Consider the following 20,403-nt stretch of genomic DNA (forward strand, 5'->3'; position numbering starts at 1 on the left):
AACAGGAGATACAAAGGAATATATAGTTGTCCTGGCAGGATGAGTAAACAGTCAAGAATGATTGAATCATACACTTTTGACCACAATGTTAACCTCTATTCAGACTGGTGTATTATTCTGGTGTTTATTGTTTAACTACGGGTGCAGTTTGTCGTTGCTACTGTTCAGATGTGTATATTCTGTAACTATTCTGTCACTGTTAAAGAGGTTGTAATCCTCCCTTTGAAAGTTGTACCTATATGTACTGTAAATATCTCCTTAACGTGCTATTTACTGTTTACATGCGCTCGGAAGGAACATGCCCATGCCGTTTCTTCAGGCGAGTGTGCCGTGACCGGTGGCTCCTGTGCGCATGCGCGGGAGTAACATCACGCGGCTCCAGACAGTCGCAGAGCTGGAGTCCACAGCCCCAGAAGGAAGACGGGCAAACGCAGGCTTCTTTGTAGGGAAATGTCACATAATGTGTTAGTATGCGATACATACTAGCACATTATGCCTTTACTTTGCAGGGAATTAGAAAGAAAGAACAACCCACTAGGGTTTACTTCCTCTTTAACTTGCTTGTGAACTATCTTGTAATACTGTAGTACCTTCATTTGTAATTAAATAAGAACTCTCCCTTAGCCTGGGTTCCCCCACGGCATCTCTCATGCAGGCAGTTCATACTGCCCTCTGCAAACCGCTGCAGGTGTCAAAGTAAAGTTAATGACACCCCCAAATCGGTTCACAGATTACAGTGCAACATGTGAATTCGGACATTAATCAGATCGCATGGGTGTTCACACCCATGTGATCTGATTTCAGTGCGGGGGAAAAAAAAGGTTCCTGCACCTTTTTTGTGCAAATCCAATGTGAGTTCAGCCATGCAACTGTATGGCTGAATTCAAATTGCACAGACATGATCGGCACAGCAATGTGGGTGCGAATCACATGCGAGGTCTGTGTTCACATACGTGTGAATCCAGGCTTAGAGCGACCCTGAAAAAATTCTAATGGCAATCTTCATATCTAATGCCTTGTGTCTCCTACCTACCGCCTATCTGTTCAAGCACTGCAGCTCCTACAAGACTCTTCAGCATTCCACACTTCCATAAGTTCTGGATGACTGGGAGCTGTGTTCTAATCTAAAAGATTAAAGGACACAGCAGTCATCACTGATTTGCTATATGGCATTCACAGACTTTTAAAATAAATTCGGAGGGTTAGACAACCTTTTTTGCATCCTTGTTTTTACATGTTGTTGAGCGTTGAGACCCTCCGACAGTCTGCACTTGTAGGCATCTTACCTGGCATGCTCCAAGCAACTAATCTCTCTTAAAAAGCCATCTTACACAATAGCACTGGGAGTTAAAGGGAATTGAATGGTATAGTATGTTTTACTATATGGATACAATTTTTTTTTTGCATAGAAATGCACATTTCATGACACAGGACGTCAAAAGCGTTATGGATTGGCTGAAGAGACAGCAGAGGTTGCCAGCGGGTTAGACAAAATAAAAAATAAAAAACAGAATACTCCATCCACACAAATGAGGTGGATGGAGGAATCTTAGCTGCCGATTAAGTAAAGTTTTCCAATGTCTCTCTTTGACAGAAGTTGATCAAGTGACACACAGTAATCAGTGTTCAGCCAGTCCCAGCTGAACCGGCCAGCTTAAAGTGGAGATCCACTCGGTTCTTTGTTTATTAAAAGTAAGCAGCCACAAAAAGTGTAGCTGCTGACTTTAATAAACACACAAATGTGACATGTAAGGGGGTGAGTCCTTACAGTGTAAGTTCCACTTTTGGATGGATCTTCACTGCATCTGAGCACTACAAACCAAAACAATATTCAAAGCAAACTCTCCCATCAATCTATCCATGTCTCCATGCTTTATTTTGTTGAGAAATCACTTTGAAATACAACCCCCTAGCATTTCTGGCCGTGGCCATCTTGAGTAAGGGCAGATGATTCATGTAGCGTTTACTTCCAGGAATCCATCTGCCCTTAGCTCTGACATGCATGCAGGAGAGTGTACTTGTCTGAGAATACCCCTCCTCCTCTCCTCCCCTCTGAAGACTCCTGGGATGTATGACAACATTTGCCTAGGCAAGAAACCAGGCAGAAGCTGAAGAAATGTAAAAAAATAAAGTTTAAGGCCGGGTTCACACCTATGTGAATTAGATGAGGGTTTCCCCGCATCTAATTCGCATAGCAGGAGAATGTGACCGGCTCTCTATGGAGCTAATTCACAAAACTCTGTTGCGGCTGCAGAGCACACTGCACAGAAACGCTGTCCGTCTTTGGCTCCGTCTTAGGGCTGAATTCAGGCATAGAATCGATCCGGATTCATCCCTGAAACGAGGAACAGGGACGCACAGCGCTCTTGTGTGATCCACAGCGGGTTCCAGTGTGAACTGAGCCTAAAACAAGTAAATATAATATGTATGTATAATGATATTATACAGGATTTATATAGCATCAACAGTTTGCACAGTGCTTTACAACATGAGGGCAGACAGTACACTTACAATACAATACAATTCAATACAGGGGGAATCAGAGGGCCTGCTCGTTAGGCCCCATGCACACTGGACGTTTTTACAGCTGCTGTTTTTGGCATCAGATGTTTTTTTCTACAGCCAATAAACTCCCCAGCATGTTATCTTGTGTTCATGTACACATAGGCTATCAGCAGTTTTTGGCAAGGGCATTTTCTAGCTGGAAAAAAATCCCCAGAACTAGTGGGTTTTGAGAGGAGTTCTTCAGCTGTAAAAACGCTCTAATGCTGAAAACAGCTTAAACGTTGAAAAAAGCGACTATTCTTCGTTTATCAGCGTTTTTGAGCTATAAGCTTTTATGGGAGTATAGTTTTGCTAAAAAAATAAGCTAAAAAACGCTGAAAAACTCACTACAGCTATAGCTTTCTACAGCTAACGTCTCTTGCTTTTTTTTATAATGTCCAGTGTGCATGAGGCCTGCTTACAATCTAAAAGATAAAATTTACTATCTATTTACTAATGCTAGCAGCATGAGGATAATAATGTTGATTGGGTGACTGAAGTTCCACTTTAACTTTCACCTTCGCCTCTTTTTTTTTTTTTTTTTTTTTTTACTACAGTGGTAGGTGGAGAGCTCAGTGAAAGAAGTCTAAAGCGCTGCCTGCTGGCTATATAAATAAGCATAAGATTCATATCCAGAAGTTTTATTTACCTTTTTTATATTTTGTCTTTTTTTTAAAATTATATATATAATATCATTTTTATTTTTCTTTAGTCATTTTTTTTAGTCATGACAATAAAGTATATAATCTAACCATTTCTGTATTGTATTCTGATTGCATAACAATCACACGCACAGGAATGGGTAATGAGTAAGGGAGTAATTGGTAATGTTTGTCGTCTGTTACATTATCTCTGCATCTTTAGAATAGCCAAAAGACTGCTGGACTATAATGTTTAGTCCGGGTTCACACTCTGGTGCGATTTGTATGGCTCAAATCGCACTGCATTTTTACCAAACTCGTACAGGACCCTTTTTTTGTCCGCACCAGAATCGGATCCAACACGATCCAATTCTGCAAATTGCACTGCATTTTGCAAACCGATCGTGGGGTGTTGTCAACTTAACATACACTCCGCAATCGGTTCGCTTGAGCGGGTTGTGATTTTGATGTGGTGTGGAATCTGCAGTGAATTTGCACTGCATTTAGTGTGAAGCGAGGCTCAAGCTAAATGTTTTATTGTGCTTGTCTCTAGGATAAAATGTTGCAGTTGCTTCTATATTAAGTATTGAGGTTTAGAGGAGGACTTCTTGGCTCCTTTCAGCAACTCACCATTACACTTTCTTAAAGTAAAGCCTTTTTTTTTTTTGTATCATGTATTATTTCAGTTTGGGGAAGTAAACCTTAATTTCCCACAGGAGGATTTTGCTTTGTATTTCTTTGTGTTATTTTAAACATTAAGCTTTTGCATAGTTTCTGTCATGTCTTGTCTATGATTAGTACTTTGACCTCAGGCATAAATTCCATCTCTAACAGGTTTGCCTTCCTTTTTAACCTATGTAGAAAGATTTGACTTGACTACACCATTCATTGTTTGTTTTCTATATCTTTTACTCTCAAGGTTAACATACCATGAGTCACTAACACTGTTTTACTTTTCTACGCATTTTCAGGAAAATATGTGAGCGAACAAGGAGCATATCTGTGTTGACGTGCAGTCAACTTAAAATAAAAAGAGTAGTTCAACACTTTTTATGTGAACTACTTTGGTGAAAGCTTTGTACCTGAGTTTGAATCTGATTCCCCACAATAACCATAGTAATCCTTTAAAAACGACTTATTGAGAAGACCTACCTAAACGGTAACGAGTTTGTAACCCAGTCAGCTCGATTTTCACTCTACATTTTGGAAATGAATCTGAAGGGGACTGTGCAATCAGAATTTGGTGTGGCCAGTTTAGCTCAGTTTAGAGAGAATGGACTTTTGTTCTTAATGTGGAGTCCAGTAAGCAAAACTCTGTCCGGGATATCTTGTTGTGTCTTCGAGATATAAGTTGTTGTTGCTGAGAGGTGCCTTGTTTCTTGTCTGCTGCAGATTCTTTGCATGCCTTTTACTGACCGTTTCATGGGGAGTGAATGGATGCTGGTAGTTTTTCAAGTGTTTCCCATTTATACCATATATGACCAGGTTCAGATGGCAAATGTGCGAACTATGGGAAGCCACTGACGTTTTGCAATGGACGTCTTTCTGGAAAAAACTCTTAACAAGGTTGAGTTTCTCAACCAATTCATTGTTCTCAAAGTACCTGCAGAGTCCCAGTGGCACAGAGATACACTATATTACCAAAAGTATTGGGACGCCTGCCTTTACATGAAATTTAATGGCATCCCAGTCTTAGCCCGTGGGGTTCAATATTGAGTTGGGCCACCCTTAACAGCTTCAACTCTTCTGGGAAGGCTCTCCACAAGGTTTAGGAGTGTGTCTATGAGAATGTGGACAAGAAGGCCTGGCTTGAAGTCTCTGCTCTAACTCATCCTAAAGATGTTCTATCAGGGAGGAGTAAGGACTCTGTGCAGGCCAGTCAAGTTTCTCCACCCCAAACTCGCTCATCTATGTCTTTATGGGCCTTGTTTTGTCATGTTGGAACAGAAAAGGGTCATCCCCAAACTGTTCCCACAAAGTTGGGCACATGAAATTGTCCAAAATGTTTTGGTATGCTGACACCTTAACAGTTCCCTTCACTGGAACTAAGAGGCCAAGCCCAACCTCTGAAAAACAACCCCACACCATAATCCCCTCTCCACCGAATAATTTGGACCAATGCACAAAACCAGGTCCATAAAGACATGGATAAGTGAGTTTGTGCAGGTCAGTCAAGTTCCTCCACCCCAGAGTCCTGACCTCAACCGGATAGAACATCTTTGGGATGAATTCTATTGGGTTGAGGTCAGGACTCTGTGCAGGCCAGTCAAGTTCCTCCACCCTGAACTCGCTCATTCGTGTCTTTATGGACCTTGCTTTGTGCACTGGTCCAAATTATTTGGTGGATAGGGGATTATGGTGTGGGGTTGTTTTTCAGGGGTTAGGATTGGCCCTTTTAGTTTCAGTGAAGGGAACTCCTAAGGCGTCAGCATACCAAGACATTTTGGACAATTTCATGCTCCCAACTTTGTTCCAACATGACTGTGCACCAGTGTACAAAGCAAGGTCCATAAAGACATGGATGAGCGAGTTTGGTGGAGAAACTTGACTGACCTGCACAGAGTCCTGACCTCAAACTGATAGAACATATTTGGGATGAATTAGAGTAGAGACTGCAAGCCAGGCCTTCTCGTCCACATCAGTGCCTGACCTCACAAATGTGCTTCTGGAGGAATGATCAAACATTCCCATAGACACACTCCTAAACCTTGTGGACAGCCTTCCCAGAAGAGTTGAAGCTGTTATAGGGTGGGTCAACTCAATATTGAACCCTACGAACTAAGACTGGGATGCCATTAAAGTTCATGTACGTGTAAAGGCAGGCGTCCCCAACACTTTTGGTAATATAGTGTGTTTGTATATAGATGTATGTCTGTGAATATGTTGCGGAAGAAAAACACATTGATTGTCAACTGGATAAAATGCTATTGTCCAACATTTTATCTAATCTCTAGTGTCTTATGGCAAGGACAATTTTGCCATTCAAATTCCTTGCCAATTTAGCATTTTATCTGGGGTACTTATACCCTGATAGAGGTCTGTGATATTGGTGGGCAAATACTTCATCATTGTGCACAGACAATTGACAAGAAATGCACTTAGACATTGTAAAGCAGAATTAGAATTGGCCTGCTGACATTGACTGGCAGGCATGTCCTAATTTGTAGAAACTCCTATCAAATGACTTGAGTGAGCAAACTATTAAAATCAAGTTTGCCTTTTGCCTAGAGAATGAGTTCATATGAGTACGTTGCCTGCATTGTTGCTTCATTGATCCAAATGAATGAGTCCAGGTCATCCAGCTGTGAGGGGCTTTATTGTTATTCCAGTTCACAGAGCTGTCCATCTGCAGCTAGTATTGTGTGCTCTAGTTTACACATCAGTGGACAGCTGACAGGCAGGGTGCCTAGAAGTAAATCTACTGCATTCTACTCGCATAAGAAATGTCACTGGATGAATGCACCTGACACGGCCCCCCCATCTTTACATTAGGAAGATCATTTCCAAATCGAATAGGCTGGGTTTTTGGAGGATAAATAGTGCTGCATATTCAGTAAAAACATATGAAAGCTTACATGGCCTGCGATTCCTGTCTGTATGGCTTGAATGAACCATTAATATATGTGTAAACCCTAACAATATGAGCTGCTCTTTTGCTCCTTTTTTGGTCTATAATACTGCTGAAATAATTTTGTTAAAGCTGTTTGAGAAATGCAAAAAAATACCTGTTGATTCCACCAAAAATGTTGTATTCTGGTACACCCTGCTTCGAATGCAATTTTCTTTGTGGGCTACAGAACCCCTCCCCCTTATGTTGTGAAGAATAAGAGAGGTTGGGGGTGTTGTGTAGTTGTAATGCTTCCTGTTCTAGGGTGACCATGCTGGTTCTTTGTAGATACAGTGAGTGAGTGTTGTCACCCTAAGACAGAATATGTGTGACTGTCAGGATCACCATTCGAAAATAAAGGGAATAAACCCTGAAAAAGGTAAACTAATGCAACCCCCACATTGATAGATATGCTTTAAACTGTGCTGCTTTTCCTTTGATTTAGAACTCTGCATTGCATGATGCTCTGTTGGTATGTTCAATGTTTTGGCCTAGAAAACCTGCATGTCTCTTATATTATTGGTTAACATGCATGCGGATAATAATCTGCAGCAGCTATTATCAACCAGGCTTCCATGGAACCCTAGGGACCTCCTTAAATGTTGCTAGTGGCTCCTTGAGCTGTGACTAATTGACCTCCCATTTTTATGGTGCCTACATAGTTTCAGGGCTAACGCCACTTAGCCAAGTCAGCCATGTGGTACTTTTTAGCTGTCTGTAAGGGTGACATTCTGACCACCACTGTAATAGGTGCTTTCTTCCCACCGACCACCAAAGTAAGAGACATTTTCTCCACTAACCCCAATGAATTGTTTTTAACAGGGGTTCCCTAACAGCTGAAAAGGGTTATTTTATGGTAAAACAGATCAGAAAAGCTGATCTGCCGTAAAGCTGACCATAGATTATATAATTTTTTCCAGGAAAGAAAATCACTTGATTCCCCCATGAACACAGTCAGTGTTAATGGTCAAATCCCTTCAGTGGAGCTATTGTGTTCTCCTGGGATGGGGAGTTGCGTGGGGTACCGTCCCTGTCAGGAGAACACAGTGATAGCCACTAGCAATAATCGCATGCAAAAATCGGACATGCTGGTTGTACGCAAGTCCAATCAATGGATGGACTTGGATACAATTAGCCTGCCCATACATTCGAATTTTGGCCGGTTCCTGCTGAACCGGTTGAGATTCCAACCAGCTCTGGCCAACTTAAGGAAACAAATCTGATCTGGCAAATGTCTGTACATAAATACGTTTATCCTAGGGATGGAATCTTGGCACTGAGATAAACAAAAACATATTTTAATAACAAGAGTTGGAATTAATCTCCTGTATTTTAGGTGCTCATGCCAATAGACAGATAGCTGTGTGTTTTTTTTTTTTTTTTTTTTTCTTTACCTAGTTTTGAGATACTATATCGGTAATGCTAAAATATTGAGTTTTTTGTATTTTATATTATGCACTATATTTTTTTTACTGATCATTATAAGTGGTTAACAATCTAAAATGTTTATTTTCCTTAGACTTCTTTGCTGTGCAAAGCTGCGATTCATGCGGGCGTTATTGCAGATGAACTTGGAGGTCGGATTCATGTAACACATCAGAAAGGTGCAAGTCGATACCAAGGGGTTCTGGCAAATGGAATTTTTTCAAAAGCGTAAGTAATATATGTTGTACCTACATTTTCAGATAGCTCCTTATTTTTAAGCAAATAGAGTACAGATATTAAAACACAACTGCCTTTGAGTTATTAGTTTGCAGACTTTTTTTAATATATGGAGGATTCTTGATTAATAGCTTATTGTTTGTTTTTTTTGTTTGTTTTTTTTTTACTTTACCAATAAATAAAATAAGCTTGCATACAGACAAAAAACTGTGCACCCTGTAGGTGAAGTGGAGGGTCCCTGTGTTCTCTTATGAAGAAATATATAGAGTTGAGGTTGCTGGGTGTTTCTGGTCTCCTGTCTTGTGCTTGTGTGACTTTTTGCTCCTTTTATTTTTGAAAACCCATACTGCAAGAGTTGAATTCTTAATAGAGTGGAAAATGTTTATTTCTGTCTGACTCTGTTGGGGAGATTTCCTCTCATTTCCAGCCCCAGTGATTCCTGGACAAGAAACTAGGAGAATTCTGTCATTGGGGCAGGAGGATACAAACAGCCTTAAAGCAGTATTAGGCCCCTTTCACACACATATATGTCCATTTTGACGGACTCGGCTTGCTCAGCAGGGATCAATCCGTTGATGCCCGCTGAGCTGGTGGATAACAGGTCAGTCTCTGCTCACTGTCCAGGGACGGACCTGTTAGAGCCCCACTCTCCCCTATGGGGGATCGGATGAAAACAGACCGCCTGTTCATTTTCATCCGATCTTCCAGACGGATGGGAAAATAGGGTTTCCATCCGTCTGTATTTGCATTTCGCTGACATCCGTCGCTCCATAGAGGTACACAGAGCATCCATTCAGGTCCGCTTGAAAAACTGACAGGCGGACCTAAATGGTCCGCATGTGTGAAAGAGCCCTTAAACCCAAAAACAAAAATGCAATATATTGCAGCTTATCAGTCCATAAATGTGGTGGGTGCATTCTTTTTTTCCCTTTCATTCTTACCTGTTGATCCAGTAACACATTTCCTGTCTTGGGGTGTCTCCACTCCACTGAAGAAACAATGGAGCCACCCTTGAAAAGCAACACTGTCTACATGTGTAGGGGGTAGTGTTGGATGGACTAGCAGATTTAGATGAACTTGACTAACCAATTTAAAGCTGAACTCCAGTTAACACTTTTATGTGGTTACAGCAACAGTTTTTTTTTTCTTTTGGATAAAAGCACAACTGTCATTGTGAAATGGTTTGTCTTAATCCTCTAACTGCCACTTTTGCTGAACAGCTTGGTCTGTTAAAGAAAGTTGAAAAATAACAGACTCAGCTGGCCATACAAGCTGAACCGACTGAATTTCAATCCATGTATGGGCACGCTGGTTGAACGGAGGTAGATCTACTGATCAACTTCTCTACAACTGCCCTACAATGCCAATCTGTGTATTCTGATAGCAGGGAAGTTTCCCCGCTATCAGAATACAATAACTCAGCGGGGAGGATTCCCCCATCCACCTCAAATATGATGATGGGGAATTGGGTCTGTTTTTTTTTTTTTTTTTTTTTTTTTTTTTATTCAAGCCACTGTTTGAACTATAAAACATGACAAAACTAGCTGAATCACCAGGTGAACCCCCCCCCCTCACAAAAAAAGATAGCAAACTAATGTAGCCACCACATCTAAGACCCCTCTCTCACATGGGGCAGGCTCTACCAAGAGTCTGCTTGCTCAGGTAGGAATCTGTCTGTCTGCTAATCTCTGCTGAACAGGCAGGTGGCTGGTCTATGTCTGGTCCGCTTATGCAGAGCAGACACAGCTTGCTCTCCTTTGTGGGCAGTCAGATGTAAGTGGACTGCCTGTCCATTCACACCCAACTCGCCAGACGGATGGGGAACAGGTTCCCTATCTGTCTGTTTTTAGCAGGTAGGATCAGACCGGATGTCAACGGACATGTCCGTTGACATCCGCCACTCCTTAGAGGGCAGTGGATGGTCCGATCTGGTCCGCCTAAAAGACAGGCAGCCCTGATCAGTCTGCCCATGCGAAAGCTACGATAATATAAATAAGTTTCCCTCCCTGTAACCTGGTTTCTTCAGCAGGAGAGACAGCAATAAACAGGAGACAGTCTAGTTCTGCCTGAGTCTGTCCAAACCATACATACACGTTTTGGCTGTAGTTTTTAAGCTTTTTGCTTCTCCTAATGGTAGCCAAATGTGACTCTACTTAGCCTATTTGGGACTCTGAGTCTCACATCTAATGTCTAAACCTTACCAGTGTGAACATTGAGGGTAATGATTGTATAGTCATATTTGACTTTTTTCACTTAGATTTAAAGATTCTTGCAGAAATGTTGAAGCAGGTGTCCCTTCAGATGAAAGATCAAAGTATTCATCGCTATGATAATTATGTGCCATGCGTGTCATAAAATGTATTGACAAAACTTGACAGGTTCTTTTTAACATTGATGAGCAGTACAAGTTAAGCTTTACAAATGCCTGTGGGGGACAACCCCATGTAGTTCATTCTCCTGTGTTCACAGTTTTCAGTTCAGTGTTTTACTGGCTTAAACTTTCACATTTAGTCACTTGTTCTCTAATGATCTCCCTGACATGTCAATGTGTAGCCAGGCTGGAAGTACGAGTTGTAATGTGACGACGTAAATGGCTTTCTTGCTAACTGTATGGACCTGACCTTGCCATTCCAGTCTGATCATTCCACTGGCTTGGAAGTAATTTGCAGTCCTTTTCTACCATGTGGGCACACAATAGTGTCCTCTTTCACAGACACATAATGGGTATTGTTAGGGGTTAAATGCTAAGGGCCCTTACAAATCTAGTACAGATGGCCCTGGCCATGTTTCTGTTCTGCTTTAGACTGCAAGTCCTTTTTCCAGCACCTTCACTCTGCTGGGTATTTTTTTTAAAGGGATGGAAGCATATTTTTACTGATTACATATTTCATTATTGCAAAAATGTTGTTTTTTTAAGGGTGTTCATATTTTTACAGGCTTGTTCTTCCACATTATTATTTTATTAAAGTTGAAGGTCCACTTATTTAACACAATCTCTAAACATTACAAAATAAATAAACAACATGTATGGGGAAGGAGAAGGGAAGTCTATTAATACACCCACTTCCACCAATGGTGAGGATGATGTCTGCAACCAACATTTCAGGAAATGCCAACCAGTCTGAATCTTGCTAGAAGATGTCACTGCACTGTGCTGTAGCATCATCTCATAAGATTTGGGGTACTTGGCTTTCCCCAGGATATCAACCATAGAATATAGAGGTCACAATGTGCACAATGAAAGGGTACATTTTTTTTCTGTAAATTTTCCATACAGTACCCACCACAACAGATTTTTTTTTTTTTTTTTCGGTATGAAGTGTAAGCTCAGCTTTATACACATAGATTTGCCACTAGAGCGAAAGAAAGCATTCAATTTGCAACACTCAGCCAACATATATTAGGCTTGTATTGTAAGAAGGAGCAGTAAAACACAACCACTGTGCAGCTTTACAAATCAGGAAACAAATACGGATACAAAATATAGAAAGCAACACAGTATGGTAAAATGTACGGTATGTTGAATAATATTTTACAGCAAGCTGATTTTTTATTTTTATATTTTATTTTTTTTTTTACATGTATAAAAAAAAAAAAAGTACATTGCCATTTAATATTGTACACACTAATGTATTGTTTGACGTGTTTAATGGTTATTTGACAGCACTGGCCTTTGTGTATGAAAGTAAGGCAGTCCATCTGATTTTTTTTTTTTTTTTTTTTTCTAATCAGCACAACTAGAATCTGATTGGAATATAATGCTATTTTGTTAACTGTTTTAACAGACTGCAGTTTCATTAACTAAACCAATTGTTTGCTTTTTCCATTATTAGTGAGACATTCAAATGTTCATTTGTATCACAATAAACTGCTTCTGTATTAAGCATAAAGTGTGGATAGAGTAGGGAAGAGGCAAAATCTCTACCAGTTGTTTTTTTTTTTTTTTTTTTTTTTTACATAGGGGAAATTTTCCTTCACTTCCTGTCACAGAGACGCAACAGTAAGGAAATCTGCCAAAGTGACAAGAATTCCCATTAGACAGTTGTTCCTTGAAAAAGATGTCCCCACTGGAAGATTTCCTAACACCCCTTGCTCTGGGGGCAACTCCAAAATATCTATCTCTGTGATAGGTAATAATGGCCACCAGTACAAATAGAGGTGGTTAGTCTACCCATTGGGAAAACCGACCACAATAAAAACACAGCAAAGGGTCTAATCCTTCCCCCACTCTATTCAAAAAACAGGTTTTGCCCAGGGCTACACTTTAAATATGAAAAAAGCTTTATTAATAGGCTTTCTTATGAAAATTCATATAATGTGCAATTCTTGAGTAGGATAATGGACCATAGACACTGATGGCCAAATCCTAATGATGTAACATTCGCTGCAATCCTTGGATGACTGCGTATACTGACAGATATATTAGTAAATTACAGCTTTAGCCATAGATCAGTAATGAGACATTTTTCTCTATACAAATGGTAACTTAATACAACTTATCTCTAAAAAGTGAAAATGTATATGATTCAAACAATATCACCTGACCGTTTCAGCATGATCCCACCGCACACAGTGGATTAAAAACACATTTGAGTTCCCAATATCCTGGTGGAACATTCAGAAACCCTCAGACCTGAATTTATTACACTAGTAGAATTATTCTGGAATGTATTTTACAGTCGAAAGACTACCACCCACCATATGACAGTCACGTTGGCATTTTCCCATCTGACAAGATACTGTCATTAGAGCAGCTGTTAAATCACCAGGAGATGGCACTTTAAATGCAACCCCTGAATACTCAGCAAACATGACAATGATCCATGACAATGAGAGGACACTATGCAAACAGACGTGGGGCAAAGGCCTTTCAGGAGTAAAGAGAAGTCGTGTTCAATAATCATCTGTCATCTGTAGTGGAGACACCGATAGGAGCAATGCTTTGTAACTCTCCGAGATAATGAGATTAACCGCCTTGTGAAAGAATGCTTTGTCTTGTTTGTACTAATCGCGGCTCCCCTTTTGTTTTATGTTGCAGTGGCTCACTTTCAGACCGCCGGTTTGTGTTTAACAGCCTTGGTAAGAATAATACACTGTAAACTCCTGCATGTGTTTTTTTTTTTTTTATGTGTTTGAACAAGGCCAGAGCTCTGCGCAAATGAGAAAGTGAAAAACAAATACTGTTGAATGGAGTGCCTCTGTTGATCCAATATGAAGCATCTGTGTGAAAAATACAGTACTAGTATATCTAACAGTCATTGAGTAGTGTTTCTAAGGGACTCGCTAACACCCTAGAGACACAGTCATTGCTTGATTTTATTATAAAAAGAGGGTGGGTTTGGGACTTTGAATAAGGCATATGGTCAAACGAGCATACGCCTCCATCCTTGTTGATTAATAAGAAGAGAGGGGTTGGGACTTTGAGTGAGATGTGTGTTTGCACAATTGAAAATGATTCCACAATATTACAAAAGTTTATTCATAAATTGCACGAGACATGGTACATTGCAAATATGACGAGCTGATGTGCAAAATTGACAACAATTTAAAACTCCATTATTACACATGATGAATGAAATCCATTTATAGGATGGGATGTAAACGGATAATTGGTAAAAAAAAAAACTGCATTTAAAGGCTTGACGCGTTTCAGGAATAAGGTTCCACTTCTTCAGAAGCAAGAGTGCATATCTACAAAAAACATGAAAGATATTCCAAATTACGTAAATCGATAAAATGAGGATAAGGGGAGGGGAAAAAAAGACACCCCAAAAATTACTTACACATCAGCTCTGTAATATGTCATGAAATGCTGAGAACTGGAAGTTGAAGGCTGGAAAATGTACCAATCGGGAGCTGGATTATTTTTTTAAAGCACGTGTAGACATGATAAACTTTATTTTGTCAAAATGGTAACTTCTAGGTGCAGCAAGTTAAAATGATTAATTTTGTTTGGGTGCCATAGCTTACCCATAGACATTATAGACGTTTCTGGATCTGGCTGTTTTTGGCAGTCCATGAGACAGTTTCATGCCTGCTAGCTCGCTGCAGACACCACAGGTGGAGACTCAATGGTGAAAATGGCTATCACAATTAAAATATATAGTCCAATGACTACTCTTAAGCTGGTCAAAGACGGTGCAATTTTCATTCCTGTAACCACGGGTTGCAGGAAAGGAAATCGCTTGATTCCCCCATCGACACTGTCAGTGTTGATGGGGGAATCCCTCCTACTGAGCTATTGTGTTCTCCTGGCGGAGGAGTGAGGAGAGCCGTCCCAGGCGGGAAAACAGTGATTTTTGCTAGGCAATAATCTCATGAAAAATCCAAAAGGCTTGTTGTACCCAAGTTGATCAATCAAGCCTGCTCATACATGGTTTGAATCTCAGCTGGTCCCTGCTGAACCAGCCAAGATCAAATCCTCTATGGCTGCCTTTCCTCTTGATATGCTGGTGTGGAGCATGTCTACAGCATACATGCCCCACCTTTCATAAAGCGGAGGTCCGCCCACCACTGCAAAAATTAAAAGCCAGCAGCTACACATACGGCAGCTGCTGACTTTTAATAATGAGACACTTACCTGTCCTGGAGTCCAGCGATGTCAGCACCGCAGCTGATGTTTCCATCAGCTGTCGGGTGCATGCCACCTCCATTGCGAGTAAGGGAATCCGGCAGTGTAGCCTCACGGCTTAACGCCGGAAACCCTACTGTGCATGCGCGAGGCGCCGCTCCTCTCTCCTACTGGCCCGGCGTCCGGGGAGGGAGGAGGGAGCCCCGCTGTGACGTCGATACCCGTGGCTGAGGCTCCCGGAAGTGGGGACAACATACCTGTGAAAGTCGGGTATCCTGCCCCCCTCCCCCCAAAAGGTGCCAAATGTGGCACCGGAGGGGGGAAGGAGTACAATGAGAAAAGTCCCACTTTTGGGTGGACCTCCACTTTAACCTGGCCATACACCAATTGAAATTTGGTTGATTCAGCAGGGACCAGAAGTATTTCTGTCAGTGTGTGGCCACCTCCACTTGACACAAGATGATCACTTGGTTGACTTTTGTCAGAGGGACATGCTGGAAAACTTTTGTTGATCAGCGACTGTAGGCGCTGATCAATGTATTCCGATAGCGACTGATGCCCCTGTCAGAATACAATGTTTCAATGGGGGTTCTTCCATTCACTTCACTTGAATTTTTTTTTCTGTTCAGCTTACTGGCTAAATGAAAATAACTAGCCACCTATGGCAAGTTTTAGAAGCCTAAACAGAATTGGTAACTTAAGGAGACTGCTCATTTTCAGGGTGCACACACCAGTACAGATGCCAAAGGCATCAGCATGTCCTACTATCCTTTTAGTATATGTGGCCAGTCTAAGGCCATATCTTACATCCAAACTGCATGCTGTGAATTTGTCTTTAATATGGCTTCTACAGGAGTTTTGTGCTCTGCCTGTAGAAGCAGCTCAGTGTTATCCTATGTGTCCATGCACATTAGAACACTTACAGGCATATTTTGAGCTCACCGTTTAGAAGCAGGGAAAAAAACTCTTCTGGTTCGTGTTTCTGATGAGGTGAGGTAGGCACTCATAAGGTTTATTTACTAAAGGGAAAATAGACTGTTCACATTGCAAGGGAATTTTCCCCAGAGCTTAAAGCGGAGTTCCACACAAAAATGGAACTTCCGCTTTTCTGAACCCTCCCCCCCTCCGGTGTCACATTTGGCACCTTTCAGGGGGGAGGGGGGTGCAGATACCTGTCTAAGACAGGTATTTGCACCCACTTCCGGCATAGACTCCCACGGGAGTCTATGCCTCTTCTTGTCCCTCCGCGCTGTCTCCTGGGAAACACACAGGTCCCAGGAGATAGCGGGGACCAATTGCGACGCGCAGCGCGACTCGCGCATGCGCAGTAGGGAACTGGGAAGTGAAGCCGCAACGCTTCACTTCCTGATTCCCTCACCTAGGATGGCGGCGGCAGCTGCCGAGAGTCGAGCGGGTGATCGGCGTCGGCTGCCGACATCGCTGGACCCTGGGACAGATAAGTGGCCATTTATTAAAAGTCAGCAGCTGCAGTGTTTGTAGCTGCTGGCTTTTAATATATTTTTTTTTAGCTGGACTCCCTCTTTAATAAATGAGGTGATGCTCTGCTGACTTTCATCATCAAACCTTGTGCAAGCAAAACCTTGTTTTGCTTGGGTATTGTTTGCAAAGTGAAATTTCACCACATTCACTAAGTGCTGGGGAATACTCCCTTACAAAGTGGGCAGACCTATTTGCCTTTAGTAAATCAACCCCATTGCGTCCTAGCTGCAAACCGCCTTTTAGTCACAGGTCAAGAGTGCTGAAATCTGCCACAGTCCACATCTGTGAAATGAACACAGATAGTACTGCCTTCCTTGGACACACCTCAAAATGTACATGTACAGTAATTGAGAATGATCATGGAATTTGACACTATCCACACAATGTATACATAGCCTGAGACATACAGTAAGTCAGTTGTTTAGAAGTGACCTGCTCACTTCTGAAATGCAGTGTCTTTTTTCATCTTCTAATAAATACGCACAGATACTTACTCTTATCCATCAACAGTTGAGAGCAATCGGGGACTGTATAAAAGTTTCCTAGTCACCTGATCTAATAAAGGTGATACTCGAAAAATTAGAATATTGTGCAAAAGTTCATTTATTTCACTAATGCAACCTCAAAGGTGAAACTAATATAGGAGATAGACTCATTACATGCAAAGCAAGATAGTTCAAGCCGTGATTTGTCATAATTGTGATGATTATGGCTTGCAGCTCATGAAAACCCCAAATCCACAATCTCAGAAAATTAGAATATTACATGCAATCAATAAAACAAGGATTGTACATAGAACAATATCGGGCCTCTGAATAGTATAAGCATGCATATGTACTCAGTACTTGGTTTGGGCCCCTTTTGCAGAAATGACTGCCTCAATGCGGCGTGGCATGGAAGCTATCAGCTTGTGTCTCATCTTTCTCTTGGCAATGCCCCATAGATTCTCTATGGGGTTCAGGTTAGGCGAGTTTGCTGGCCAATCAAGCACAGTAATCCCATGGTCATTGAACCAGGTTTTGGTGCTTTTGGCAGTGTGGGCAGGTGCCAAGTCCTGCTGGAAAATGAAGTCAGCATCCCCATAGAGCTTGTCTGCGGAAGGCTTCATTTTCCAGAAGGACGTGATAGGCTGAACACGGAGTCAGTGTTCCATCACCACTGACGAGGAGGCGGGGCTTTGCTACACTACACGGCGGCTGACTATACTGTATGTCACAGCGCATGAGATCTTGCAGATGAGGAAGAGGCGGGGCTTTGCTACACGGCGGCTGACTAGACTGTATGTCACAGCGCATGAGATCCTGCAGACGAGGAGGAGGCGGGGCTTTGCTACACTACACGGCGGCCGACTAGACTGTATGTCACAGCGCCGGAGATCCTGCAGAAGAGGAGGCGGTGGCGGGGCTTTCCTACGCTACACGGCGGCTGACTAAACTGTATGTCACAGCGCTGGAGATCATAAGACTGCAGATGGGCACAGCGCCGGTACATAACGCACGGATCAGGTAGGGAGATTGGTAGATGCAGATGGACAGTGAGGCTGCAGATGGGCATTGTTGACCCTCTTTTCCACTTACAGTAGCTGCGCATTTCTCACCCTAGGCTTATACTCGAGTCAATAAGTTTTCCCATTTTTTTGTGGTAAAAGTAGGTACCTCGGCTTATATTCGGATCGACTTATACTCGAGTATATACAGTAAATATGCCTTCCTATCTATTTACTAATGCTAGCAGCATGAAGAGAGTGAAATTCCACTTTAAACATACAAAAGCAATTCAGCACCAATAATTTTTTATGTTACATAAACATAATTGCACTTTGCAGAAGATGCATTAATGGCAGGTGAATCCCACCTACACCTATGACCACCCGCTATATCTGTGGACAGATGTAGCTGGTGGAATCTGACAATTATCGTTTGGAACAAGTAAAATGAGGCTTAAGTTACAGACCCTGTCACCAACTCAAAAAGTTACATGTAGCACAGACAAATCTATTATTTAAATGCTTACTTGCAGTGTTTTTTCTTTCCCATAAACTATTTTGCATTGACTTGCAACATGACCCCGAACGTGCTAGCAAATTTGACTTCTTTAAGAAATGTCAAATCTTTAGCACAGATCTTACTCTCCTTGCATGTTATGAACCTCTTTTCTTCTGAAAGGGTCTCATTACTGTTGATGGGGGGTGAAGGATGGAGCTGTGGCAGCACAAATGTTATGTAATTGTCAGGGGAGTAGTGAAGGGGCCTACTATCGAGTGCAGTGGCGGCTGGTGGTGTATTTTTTTTGGGGGGGAGCAGCAAACAGTCCATTCGCCGCCACCTCCCAGTCGGTTGGTCACCAGCCCGAATTAACCCATTTAGGTCACAGGCAGCGCTTCTGCCAGATGGCAGCTTCACCCTGCATTGCCTCCTCTTGGCTTCAGCGGCTTCTCCTGTGTCTCCTCCTTGGCGGCCTGATGGGTCTCAGGACCCGCTTTATGATTAGCCGGGAGGAGAATCTGGAAGACAATAGCGAATATTAATTTGCTATGGTCACACAACTGGGTGGGCTCACTGCGCCCTGGGCCCACCCTTTTTTGAAGCCAATAAGAGCCTTAGGCTCTAATCACATGCTTTAAAAAAAAAACAAAAACCCTAATTGGAATCCATACGTCCGGCACCCTGCGTGTAGATTAGGGGCCGTTCGCATGGATTAGGGGGGCAGCGCTCCCTATGGACGGGGCCGACACTGAGTGTCAGTTGAGTGATGGCTCCGAGTCTGCTGGGACTGCTGAAATCAAATCCAAGATGGCAGTGCCCAGCAGTAGTTTCAGGGCTTTTGAATATTTACACAAGGGAAGTCTTTACAAGGTAATTAACATACATAAATTACACATTTATACTCCTGTAAGGATTTAAATGAATTGTCTGGCAACAGAGCCTTGTTCTAAATATGCAGCCATGGTACCTGTTTATTTAACAAATATGAAAATGTAGTCTAAATGGCTACTTTAGATTTGCAATGAACAGATCTGAATGTGAGCTTCATTAGCAGGCTTTATCAGCGAAGCATTTACACAGTGCAGAATAAAATGGTTATGTGGATCGCTGACAGCGTTCCAGCTAGCAGTCACCTGGGGTTAGAATGATTCTGCAGCTGTTCAGTAAATATCTAGCTTGTTGAGGCAATGAGCGAAGGTTGTACAAATTCCACATGTTGAGTCTGCCTGCAGGGCAGCCCCTGCCAATAGTGTATAAATACATACTGTTACTGGGAGACAGAAGGAGAAATAATTACTTCTATTTCTGATTAGCTTGCTTTCACTGAACATGATGGAAGACCAAATGAATGGGATTTTTGGAAAATGTGAAAACTCTCAGCATTGTCTCTTGATGATTTGTTGTTATACAAGGGCTAATTTGTCAGGTGTCTGCTTTTCACAACTTTGTTCTCACAGTGTACAGTTTTGTTCATTATCCATTCCATGTCCAGTGCATGTCCTGGCTAAACTAAAATGCCTGACGCTATATCTGGATATGTACGTAGAACTGCGATGGTGATGCAGACCTTTTTTTGCAACTTGGTGGAACATAGTCCATTGCAATTACCCATACCAAGCTATGTATAAAATTCACTGTGCCCCACTTAAATGTAGTGCTAGGTTTTTTACAAGCTACTGACTCAGGCATGCTGCTTCAACTTTGAGGCCTTATGAACACGGGGCTTAAGGTGGTTCTAAAGCCTCAAGGGTTTTTACCTTAATGCATTCTTTTCATTAAGGTAAAAAACCTTCTCTGTGCAGCAGCCCCCCTAATACTCAACTAAGCGCTATCGCGATCCAGTCTGAGGACTCTCCCTCGTCATTGGCTGAAACAGCAGCGGGAGCTGTGGGC

General features: G+C 41.9%; 1 protein-coding gene across 1 annotated transcript in view; it reads left to right on the forward strand.

Annotated features, from left to right (window-relative positions):
• The window catches only part of DCBLD1 (discoidin, CUB and LCCL domain containing 1), a 107,719-nt gene that overhangs the window by 63,265 nt on the left and 24,051 nt on the right, over window positions 1-20,403 (forward strand). The window contains exons 6-7 of the mRNA XM_073627147.1: window positions 8,312-8,445; window positions 13,493-13,533. Of these exons, the coding sequence (XP_073483248.1) occupies window positions 8,312-8,445; window positions 13,493-13,533 (175 nt within the window). The remainder of the gene's footprint in view (window positions 1-8,311; window positions 8,446-13,492; window positions 13,534-20,403) is intronic.

The sequence above is a fragment of the Aquarana catesbeiana genome, linkage group LG04, assembly GCF_042186555.1.
Source record: "Aquarana catesbeiana isolate 2022-GZ linkage group LG04, ASM4218655v1, whole genome shotgun sequence".
Taxonomy (NCBI): Eukaryota; Metazoa; Chordata; class Amphibia; order Anura; family Ranidae; genus Aquarana; species Aquarana catesbeiana.